This window comes from Mustelus asterias, chromosome 9, assembly GCF_964213995.1.
Source record: "Mustelus asterias chromosome 9, sMusAst1.hap1.1, whole genome shotgun sequence".
Taxonomy (NCBI): Eukaryota; Metazoa; Chordata; class Chondrichthyes; order Carcharhiniformes; family Triakidae; genus Mustelus; species Mustelus asterias.
This window is the reverse complement of record NC_135809.1, coordinates 101,831,779-101,843,961: the sequence shown is the minus strand read 5'-3', so window position 1 is coordinate 101,843,961 and position 12,183 is coordinate 101,831,779. Positions and strand designations below refer to the sequence as shown.

The following is a 12,183-nucleotide window of genomic DNA, read 5'->3' as shown; positions in this document are numbered from 1 at the left end:
TTTTCTTTATTGTACAATTACTGTGATCCCAGGGAGAACCGCGTCGCCAGCTCAGAAACAGTGGCTTGGCCACGTTGATCTCAATAGTTACACATTTGCTCTGGATATTTATAGGAATCCAAATTTGAGCGGGAACATTTGCTCATACATTTTTACAATACCTAAAAAGTGGCCTGTCTGGTCAGGAAGTTCCCTGGGAGACTTGTCAATTTGCATCTGTATGGTGTGTGTCCGTGTTAATGGGACTGCCTGTTCTTGCCCCGGTGTTTTAATGTGTTTCCCATTATCCTCTCGATGTGTCCCCTTATCTAAATCGACCTCTGATGTTTTGTGTCTGTATTCTATGCTTAGAACATAGAACATAGAACAGTACAGCACAGAACAGGCCCTTCGGCCCACGATGTTGTGCCGAGCTTTATCTGAAACCAAGATCAACCTATCCCACTCCCTATCATCCTGGTGTGCTCCATGTGCCTATCCAATAACCGCTTAAATGTTCCTAAAGTGTCTGACTCCACTATCACTGCAGGCAGTCCATTCCACACCCCAACCACTCTCTGCGTAAAGAACCTACCTCTGATATCCTTCCTATATCTCCCACCACGAACCCTATAGTTATGCCCCCTTGTAATAGCTCCATCCACCCGAGGAAATAGTCTTTGAACGTTCACTCTATCTATCCCCTTCATCATTTTATAAACCTCTATTAAGTCTCCCCTCAGCCTCCTCCGCTCCAGAGAGAACAGCCCTAGCTCCCTCAACCTTTCCTCATAAGACCTACCCTCCAAACCAGGCAGCATCCTGGTAAATCTCCTCTGCACTCTTTCCAGCGCTTCCACATCCTTCTTATAGTGACATCTGCCAAGCTACTGACCAGAACTGCACACAATATTCCAAATGTGGTCTCACCAAGGTCCTGTACAGTTGCAGCATAACCCCACGGCTCTTAAACTCCTTGCGAGATTAGGTGTTAATGTCATTTTGTCCTGCTGTGTGTAGGGGTATTTAATCTAATCTTTTATTCTTTTTATCCTGGTTTATTAAGTTTCTTTGCCTGCCTTGGCCATTTTATTCCCGTAATATTTTATTGACAGTACAATTATGCCATATATCCCACTACCAGGTCTTGACTCGCAGATATCCCGATCTTCTGGCCAAGGGCCGGTTTAAAATGCAGCTTCGTGCTGTTGCTGGGCAGAATAAGGATCTTTTGTCGGCTTTGAAATTAAAGGTCTCTCAGCTGTGCAGAGGGGGATTTAAACGAATGTCCATTCGGGTGTTCCCCTCTGCAATGTGGGCACGTTATGAATGGTGCCAATCAGTCCAATAAATGAATATGTTTAATGAGGTGAATATTGATGAGATAATAAAAATATGGCTTTTGGAAAATGGCCTACTTCAGGTCAGTAGGTTTTGATAGTGCCATTAATTATATTGTCTGCAGATTTGCAACCAGTACAGTATCCTACAGGCCATTCAAGAAGCCATAAATTCTGGTCCCGCTATCTAGGAAACCAGGCTTTCAAAGCAGTGGAGACATATTGACTGATTAATTTGCATTCCACTATGTTGCATATTGGCAATGGCACAAGTCTGGAATGAGTATTGGTCAACTACAATGACAGTGTAGCTTCAACTGTATAACTAACACCTCAAAAACGTAGCTGTTTCATTTTTGACTCTGCATTTTAAATAGCTATTCAAACAGCCACCAGCCTACTGAAGGACCAGAGACTTCCTCCACACAAGGAAGGCCGACAGAAACGACGAGAGTTGAGACAGAAACTACAAGCAGAGCAAGAAGAGATAGCACAGCGAATGAAAGAGCTGCAGCTGGCAAATGAAGACAAACAGCAAGAATTAGAGAAAATGCGTAAGGTGAGAATGAGACTTGGGCATGTTTCTTCACAAATGTTTGAAGGTGGTAGGAGGCTAGGTTAACAAAGCAGTTATTAAAGCTTTATTAGATCCTGCTCTTTGAGTAAAGGCATGGCGTACAAAAACCAGGAAGTCTTGAAATGCACTGCCTGATGAGACGGAGACAGCAGATTCAATAGTAGCTTTCAAAGGGGAATGGGATAAGAAAGTAGAGAAACTGCAGGGATATGGAGAAAGACTGAGGATTGTCTTCAAATGAGCTGGCACAGACTTAGTGGGCTGATGTGTTGTTCCATAATTCTAAGATTGAGACAATGTATTCAACTACTTTTGTTCCCTTCCTTTTTCCTCCAGGTCAAACTTCCTTTGATGTTTTCTCTGTTTTAGCCATGAACTCTCTCTTTTCTCTAATCTCTCAACCAACTCCACTTGTTCCTCTCAATTCATTTTGTATCTAAGACTCACCTCCTGCTCTCATGACCCTATTCCCACTAAACCAGTCCTCCCTGCTTGGATACTAACCTTGGATACTAATCGGAGGTTTTTTTCAAAACCGGAAGTCAGGCCAGGAGTGGCCAGGGGAAGTTTTTGGAGGGTTTAAAAAGGGCTTACCTTGGAGGTTCAGCTTCATTGTTCCCAGGAGCAGGCTGAGGGTAAGAGAGTGGGTTTTCTGACTGTAATTAATTATTTATTTTTTCAGTTAATTTTGGGTTTAAAATCGGAGGTTTTTTTCAAAACCGGAAGTCAGGCCAGGAGTGGCCAGGGGAAGTTTTTGGAGGGTTTAAAAGTGCACCAAAGTATACAGCGGGCAGCAGAGTGAGTGGGAAGTTGAGTGAGCTGTCAGGGCTTTGGCTCACAGGGCTTGGACGAGCAGGGGTGAGTTTTTGTTTCCTTACACTCTTATTAACTTTTCACTGTCGTACTTGACATAAAGTGTCCAGTATGAGTGTGAAACCAGTGTGTTGTTCCCAGTGTAGGATGTGGGAGGTCCTGGAGGCATCTGGCCTCCCGGACATCCACATCTGTGAGGGGTGTGTCGAGCTGCGGTTCCTGAGAGACCGTGTTAGGGAGCTGGAACTACAGCTCGAGGATCTTAGGCTGATGAGGGAGAATGAGGAGGTGATAGACAAGAGCTATCATGTGGTCACACCAGGGCCACGGGAAGAGGCCAAGTGGGTGACGGAGGCTCTGAGGACGGCCAGGAAGGGTAAGGCTAGGGTGGTTGAGAGCACCCCGGTGGATTTGCCCCTGCACAACAAGTACTCCTGCTTGAGTACTGCTGGGGGGGACAGCCCGCCTGGGGGAAGCAGCAGTGGCCGTGTCTCCGCAGTGGAGTCCAGCCCTGTAACTCAGAGGGCTAAGGAAAAGAGGAGGAAGGCGGTATTAATCGGGGACTCGATGGTGAAGGGGACAGACAGGCGTTTCTGCGGAGGTAGGCGGGATTCTCGCATGGTGGTCTGCCTCCCTGGGGCCGGGATCCAGGATGTCGCTAGTCGCGTCCCAGAAATCCTGAGGTGGGAGGGAGAGGAGCCTGAGGTAGCGGTACATATTGGTACCGCTGATGTGGGTAGGAAGGGAGAAGGGGTCATGAAAAGGGAGTACAGGGAATTAGGGAGACAGCTGAGAAAGAGGAAAGCAAAGGTAGTAATCTCACGATTACTGCCTGTGCCACGGGAAGGTGAGGGCAGGAATGGAGTGAGGTGGAGGATGAATGTGTGGCTGAGGGACTGGTGCAGGGGGCAGGGATTCAGGTTCCTGGACCATTGGGACCTCTTTAGGGGCAGGGGTGATCTGTAAACAAAAAACGGGTGGAACTTGAATCACACGGGGACCAATATCCTGGCCGGTAGGTTGGCTAAGGCTACTGGGGAGAATTTAAACTAGATAGGTTGGGGGGAGGGGAGCTAGAAGAGTTGACTAGGATCAAGGAACTAATTGATGGGGGGGAGGATGCAGGGGTAAGGGGAATTACAAAATTAATGGTAGAGGAGAGGGTGCAAGTGAATGAAGGCAGTAATTTAGATAAGGGAGTAGAGGGAGACGGTGTTCGCGACTCATCAAAGCGGGTTCAGATAAAAGCTGGAATAAGGACACTTTGCCTGAATGCACGAAGCATTCGGAACAAGGTGAATGAGTTGGTGGTGCAAATCAGCACAAGTGGGTACGATCTAGTGGCCATTACAGAAACGTGGCTGAAAGGTGACCAGGACTGGGAGATGAATATCCAGGGGTATCAGGCGTTTAGGAAGAATAGACAGGAAGGAAAAGGTGGTGGGGTCGCGCTATTAATAAGAGATAATATCAGGGTAGTACTGAGGGATGACAGAGGCTCTGAGGAACAAAACGTGGAATCGTTATGGGTAGAGATGAGGAATAGTAGAGGGAGAAAGACACTAGTAGGTGTGGTATATAGGCCCCCGAATAATAATGTTGAGGTAGGGAGGGCTATAAACAAGCAGATAAGGGATGCGTGTAAAAACGGAACGGCAATAATCATGGGGGACTTCAACATGCACATTGACTGGCAGACTCAAGTCGGTAAGGGTGGAATGGAGGAAGAGTTCTTAGAATGCTGTCGGGATAGTTTCCTTGAACAGCATGTTACGGAACCGACGAGGGAACGAGCTATTTTGGATCTGGTATTGTGTAACGAGGTAGGTAGAATTAAGGATCTTATTGTGAAGGACCCTCTTGGGTCTAGTGACCACAATATGGTCGAATTTCTGATTCAGATGGAAGAGGAGAAAGTTTGGTCTCAAACCAGTGTCCTCTGTTTGAACAGAGGGAAATATGATAGGATGAGGGATGAATTGGCTAAGGTAGACTGGGAGAGCAGGCTGGCAGGTAGGATAGCTGAGGAACAGTGGAGGATTTTTAAGGAGATCCTTTTCAGTTCTCAGCAAAAATATATTCCAGCAAAAAACAAGGATTGTAAGAAAAGGGAGAACCAGCCGTGGATAACGAAGGAAATAAAGGAGAGTATTAAAATAAAAACAGCTGCGTACAGAGTGGCCAAAAATAGTGGAGAAACAAGTGATTGGGAAAAATTTAAGAAACAACAAAGAGAGACTAAGAAAGCGATAAAGAAAGGAAGGATAGACTATGAAGCTAGGCTAGCAATTAATATAAAAAATGATAGTAAAAGTTTTTATAAATATATAAAAAGGAATAGAGTGGCTAGAGTGAATGTTGGACCCTTGGAGGACGAGAGGGGGGAGTTAATAGTGGGAAATGAGGATATGGCTGAGTCTTTAAATAAGTTTTTTGTGTCGGTCTTCACGGTGGAGGACACAAATAGTTTGCCAAATATTAACGTTAGAGGGTTGGCAGCAGGAGAAATACTTAATACGATTAATGTTACCAGAGAGGCAGTACTGGGTAGACTAATGGGACTGAAGGTGGACAAGTCCCCGGGTCCGGATGGAATGCATCCCAGGGTATTGAAAGAAATGTCAGAGGTAATAGTGGATGCGTTAGTGATTATTTATCAAAACTCGTTGCATTCTGGGGTAGTGCCGGTTGATTGGAAAACGGCTAATGTTACGCCGCTGTTTAAAAAAGGAAGGAGACAAAAGGCGGGTAACTATAGGCCGGTCAGCTTAACGTCTGTAGTAGGGAAAATGCTGGAATCCATTATTAAGGAGGAGATAGCAGGGCATCTGGATAGAAATGGTTCGATCAATCAGACGCAGCATGGATTCATGAGGGGAAAGTCGTGCTTGACGAACATGTTGGATTTTTATGAAGATGTGACTAGGGCGGTTGATGGAGGAGAACCGGTGGATGCGGTGTTTTTGGATTTCCAAAAGGCGTTTGATAAGGTGCCCCATAAAAGGCTGCTGAAGAAGATTAGGGCACACGGAGTTGGGGGTAGTGTGTTAAAGTGGATTGGGGACTGGCTATCCGACAGGAAGCAATGAGTCGGAATAAATGGGTGTTTTTCCGGTTGGAGGAAGGTAACTAGTGGCGTGCCGCAGGGATCGGTACTCGGGCCGCAACTGTTTACCATTTATATAGATGATCTGGAGGAGGGGACGGAGTGTAGGGTAACGAAGTTTGCAGACGACACAAAGATAAGTGGAAAAGTGAAACGTGTGGAGGACGGAGAAGATCTGCAGAGAGATTTGGACAGGCTGAGTGAGTGGGCGAGGATATGGCAAATGGAGTATAACGTTGATAAATGCGAGGTTATACACTTTGGAGGAAATAATAACAAATGGGATTACTATCTCAATGGAAACAAATTAAAACATGCTACCGTGCAAAGGGACCTGGGGGTCCTTGTGCATGAGACGCAAAAGCCCAGTCTGCAGGTACAACAGGTGATCAAGAAGGCAAATGGGATGTTGGCCTATATTGCGAGGGGGATAGAATATAAAAGCAGGGATGTCTTGATGCACCTGTACAGGGCATTGGTGAGGCCGCAGCTGGAATACTGTGTGCAGTATTGGTCCCCTTATATGAGGAAGGATATATTGGCATTGGAGGGAGTGCAGAGAAGGTTCACCAGGTTGATACCGGAGATGAGGGGTTTGGATTATGAGGAGAGGCTGAGGAGATTGGGTTTGTACTCGTTGGAGTTTAGAAGGATGAGGGGGGATCTTATGGAGACTTATAAGATAATGCGGGGGCTGGATAGGGTGGAGGCGGAGAGATTCTTTCCACTTAGTAAGGAAGTTAAAACTAGAGGACACAGCCTCAAAATAAAGGGGGGTCGGTTTAAGACAGAGTTGAGGAGGAACTTCTTCTCCCAGAGGGTGGTGAATCTCTGGAATTCTCTGCCCACTGAGGTGGTGGAGGCTACCTCGCTGAATATGTTTAAAGCGCGGATGGATGGATTCCTGATCGGTAAGGGAATTAAGGGTTATGGGGATCAGGCGGGTAAGTGGTACTGATCCACGTCAGATCAGCCATGATCTTATTGAATGGCGGGGCAGGCTCGAGGGGCTAGATGGCCTACTCCTGCTCCTATTTCTTATGTTCTTATGTTCTTCGCTTCCTTTCCAAAGTCCTTAAATATATTGTCACTTCCCAAAGGGTTAAAATAAATAGGTGACTTAGATATGAAGAACTAATAACACCTTGAGCTTACACCATTAGCACCTATAACTTTATTTACCTTTGTAGCCAGAACCAACACATTTAAATAAAACTCCCATTAACTAATAAAATAATGTTTATATCTGAAGATCAGTTAATTCCATATAAAGTTTCAAAATGTCTGCTATACCCTCAGATGTTAAGTCATTTGGTCCAGGTCTCTGAAAAGATACTACTCGTTGTCTAGTGGGTGTGCAACAGAAACCTGAATTTTACTCCCATACGTTTTACAAACCCACCCACCCATCATTGTATGGAAAACCCTTTATTTCTGTTTTATATTTTCTGCAGCACAGTCCAGCTCAGACTTGCCATGTGAGGAATTTGCTGTAACCTGTGTCCTGCCTCTCTGTAGCACTGCATATTAAATTGCCATCAAGATGTACCAGTGCTTTATACTTAAATCACTGGATACTGAATGCTTTCTTACAGTATTCGAGATGAATCAACAAATGTCTCTCTCTTGCATCCTGAGATTGATCATTGCCCAGGTGTGGGTGGTCACTCCCAGTGATGATGTGGAGGAATTGGAGAGGAAAATGGACAGGATAGGAAGTAAATGTGTTCTGTCAAGAAAATCCTCCAGGTTTCTTTGAAGGTGCTGATGAGCTGTAACTGAACATGGTCTCTTGGTGTATTACGAAGCTCTTGAATTTGTAACTTTCTAATCTATTTCCTCATAATTATCTGAGTTGCTGCAAATGTCTGAATGGTAAATCTACAATTTATAATTCAAGTTATATGAGGAGGTAAAAACAGGCTCACTTTTGATGGTGCACCTCCCTAAGGAACAAAGATCGTTACAGGGGCGAAGTATAAATGCATTTCTGGATGCTCTTAATAAGGCACCTGATTATTTGACATTATAAACAACTTTACAAGAAGTAGCAATTTTCTGTTTCATGTACAAACATTCTCTCAAAACTGTTCCAGTTACATTTGTTGTTTCTGTTTCAGGATAGGATTTATTTTGGAAGTAAACCAGCCCTGCCATGTCATCTTGTTCTTTTGGTTTGCGTCTTTCCTTTATTTTGCACAGATGCAAGTGCAAACAATGAAACTATTTCCATATTTTGTTTCTGCTTGTGCGTAAAGGAATTATTTTTCGGTATTACGGTTTTACCATTTCACCTGATATAGTTTTTCTTTTATATTCTGCGTTATTTCTTGCACCATGCTCATTCTCTGCATTTCTTCATTCTTGGGTTGTCCTGCTTTCCCCCGTTTTCTAATTTAATTTCTTTAACCTTCCTTCCATTTTTGGTACAAGTGAAATAGTAACAAAACATAAAATTCATCACTCTTAGCGAAAATATCCCGAATGAAACAGTGTATAATCCCCATTCCTCACTGCAGACTCATCAATTCCACATTTGTTACCAAAACTTTACCAATCACACTGTTACTGCAAGAGAACTTAGTGCAACTCATTTGATGTAGCTGTTTTTGATTTTAGTTTGTATCTTTGTGTACATCACGTTAATGGGAGCAATCAATTCATTGCTAATCAGGGATGATGAAGCTAGTGTGGAGATTTAGCGAAAAAGTAACAACAAATAAAGCTGGAAGAAATGTTGCCAGGCAATTCCATCGCTTCCGAGGGCATGAGATAGAAACATAAAAATTTTGCTTATCTATGTTTATATTTTGTTCCAGTGTCTTTGAATTATTTTTCATTTATGTTCTCCATTTGCTGGTGGTGGCGGATAACACCACATACTTTTTCAGCAAATGTAAAATTGTTTTGTTTCCTGAATGGCTGAGCATGTTTATTCATTGAGTAGCAGAACCATATAGACCAGGATTGCTTGAGTTTCACTTCCCTGTTTTCTTAATTTTCTTTCTTCTCATGTGATTGCTAGTAAGTTTTAAGCTGCTTATCTAGCATTGTTCAACTAAAATGCATTAATAAGGGAGGGAATCAGCTGTCAAGAGCTGGGAAACTACAAGTTGTTCATGTGAGACCTCATCAAATGACTCAGTGGCTAAATGGATTCTGCGTCATGTTACTGGCCAGAAAGACCAGAAAACCCTCAATTTGAAGTGAAGTTCATGTTGAGGTAATTTTTGCCAGAATGATGATGGATATTTTAGTCAGTCTCCGATTCCATCAGTCAGGGGATCTTGACTTGCTATTCATTGACCACAGTAGGAAGGGCACATAAACTGACATTCCGTTTAATTGGGATCCAGCTCAATCATAATGCCTACCATGGCCTGTTATCCAGGCTCATGTTGAAATGGCCCTTGCAATGGTGCTGAATGATTGTCGCTGGTCATTGAACTAAATGAATCACGTGGAACAACCTTCAGGGCAAGAGTGAGCATGTAGGGAGGATATTTAAAAATTTTTTGAAGAGTTGCTGTTATTTTTGCAGTAATTTTGTGAAAAGGCACAAGTTACATCTTGATTTGATTCACAGGCATGACAGTTTCATGTTTGTATTTTCAGTGGATGTGTAAAATGTATTTCTTTGATTTTCTGTTAACATGGAAGGAAGTAGTTCAAAAATTCAAACTATAAAAGAATCTGTAGTTAAAATACCTCTTCACTTTTTAAAAAAAAATTCCATTGCCATAGCCAGTCTCCTTGCTGCTGGGCTGTTGTGCTGATTTCAGGAACTGGAAGGAGTCTTGTGTACCTTGATTCCATTGACTTGCAGTATTGGTTATCAGTCTGTAATGGATTTGAAATCAATGTGGAAGCAACTAGGCCCAAAATCATATGACTAAGTCACATGATGTTGAATCTTTTTGGTAACAGTTCACTGAATTGTTTATTTTTCCTTGAAAGTGCATGCTTCCCTGCTCCTTCCCCCACCCACTCCCAAAAGCAGTGTATGTTTTCTCAACTTGTCTTCCTTTCTCAATGTTACTGATTTGCTGGGAAATAGTCACAGTGGTACCCATGACCTTCTGACACCACCTCCTAATTGACTGTTAGGGTGAGTGGGAAGGTGAGTGGGAAAGCGAATTGCGTGGAGGACGCGGAAAGTCTGCAGAGAGATTTGGATAGGCTGAGCGAGTGGACGAGGATCTGGCAGATGGAATATAACGTTAGCAAATGTGAGGTTATCCACTTTGGAAGAAATAATAGTAAATTGGAATATTATTTAAATGGAGAAAAATTACATTGTGCGACTGTGCAGAGGGACCTGGGGGTCCTTGTGCACGAATCGCAAAAACTCAGTCCGCAGGTGCAGCAGGTGATCAAGAAGGCGAATGGAATGTTGGCCTTTATCGCGAGGGGGATAGAATATAAAAGCAGGGAGGTCTTGCTGCAACCGAACAAGGCACTGGTGAGGCCGCAACTGGAGTACTGTGTGCAGTTTTGGTCCCCTTATTTGCGAAAGGATATATTGGCCTTGGAGGGAGTGCAGAGAAGGTTCACCAGGTTGATACCGGAGATGAGGGGTGTAGCTTATGAGGAGAGATTAAACAGATTGGGTCTGTACTCGTTGGAGTTTAGAAGGATGAGGGGTGATCTTATAGAGACATATAAGATAATGAAGGGGCTGGATAGGGTGGAGGTGGAGAGATTCTTTCCACTTAGAAGGGAAACCAGAACTAGAGGGCACAGCCTCAAAATAAGGGGGGGCCGGTTCAGGACAGAGTTGAGGGGGAACTTCTCTCAGAGGGTAGTGAATCTCTGGAATTCTCTGCCCATTGAAGTGGTGGAGGCTTCCTCGTTGAATATGTTTAAATCACGGGTAGGTAGTTTTCTGATTGATAAGGGAATTAGGGGATATGGGGAGCAGGCGGGTAAGTGGAACTGATTCGCTTCAGATCAGCCATGATCTTGTTGAATGGCGGGGCAGGCTCGAAGGGCCAGATGGCCTACTCCTGCTCCTATTTCTTATGTTCTTATGTTCATTTATATATGAGCATGGAAAATAATCAGCTGCAGGAGAGTTGCTTGAGAAGGACATCATTGAAAGCCTTTAATTAGATAGTCCATTGATCAAACTGGTGCTGTTATAGAAACACAGTGATGAATAACGAACTAAGTTCCCTTTTTTGGTGGCTTTTTTGTTCACTCATCGGATGTGGGAGTTGTTGACTGGGTCAGCATGTATTGCCCATCCCTAATTGCCCTTAAACAGAGTCTTTCGCGCAGCCAACTCAGAGGGCAGTTAAGAGTCAACCACATTGCGGAGTCACATTTGGGCCAGACCAGGTAAGATATCCTTCCCTAAAGGACATTAGTGAATCAAATGGGTTTTTACAACAATCGACAATGGTTTCATGGTCATCATTAAGATTTTAAAATCCAGAATTTTATTGAGTTCAAGTTTCACCATCTGCCGTGGTGGGATTCAAACCTGGGTCCGTAGAGCATTACCCAGGGTCTCTGGATTACTAGTCCAGTGACAATACCACTACACCACTGCCTCCCCTGGCATATTTACTTGCCAGACCATTCTGAAAGTTTCATATTTCAAGCAGTTACCAATGAATATAAACTTGGCTCAGGTCTGTTGTAAGAGATGAACCTGAATTGATACATAATCTGAGTTAGTCTCCATACGGAAGATTGCTCCCCATGCAATCACTGCTTTAAAATTTAACCTCTTTGTATTCCTTTCAACCTTTGGTGACTGCAATAAGGATCTTAGTTCCCCCATTATTTTAAACACAAATCTGCTGAGCGTTGTAACTTCATTAGATTGTTTCGGGGAGCTTGCAGCTTTAAACCACGGGGCTTTGGATTTTTCAATTTCCTGAAACGGGTTCAGTGTTATGGATAAAGTGGGAAATGGGTTCTGTTAGACTTTGCATACTTTGCCTCCAAAAAGGGAAATGAATTAGTTACTCATTTCTGTGTTTCTAAAACAGCACTGGACTGAGCTGTGCACTATTTAAAGAATAGAAATAAGCTTATCATACTGTACGGTAATGTCTGTGGCTTTGCACAGCTGTGACAGCAAGTGGAGGGAAAAAACTTAATTTATGCGAATGTTAAATCTATGACTTTTTTGACAGTACAGTTCAGTTTATTAGTCACAAGTAAGGCTTACATTAACACTGCAATGAAGTTACTATGAAATTCCCCTAGTCGCCACACTCCGGCGCCTGTTTGGGTCAATGCACCTAACCAGCACGTCTTTCAGAATGTGGAAGGAAACCGGAGCACCTGGAGAAAACCCACCCAGACACGGGGAGAACGTGCAAACTCCGCACAGACAGTGACCCAAACCAGGAATT

At 43.6% G+C, this 12,183-nt stretch overlaps 1 protein-coding gene across 1 annotated transcript in view; it reads left to right on the top strand.

Moving 5' to 3' along the window:
• swap70b (switching B cell complex subunit SWAP70b) overlaps positions 1–12,183 on the top strand; it is a 141,840-nt gene that overhangs the window by 99,007 nt on the left and 30,650 nt on the right. Inside the window, exon 7 of the mRNA XM_078220708.1 lies at positions 1,697–1,878. Within this exon, the coding sequence (XP_078076834.1) occupies positions 1,697–1,878 (182 nt within the window). The remainder of the gene's footprint in view (positions 1–1,696; positions 1,879–12,183) is intronic.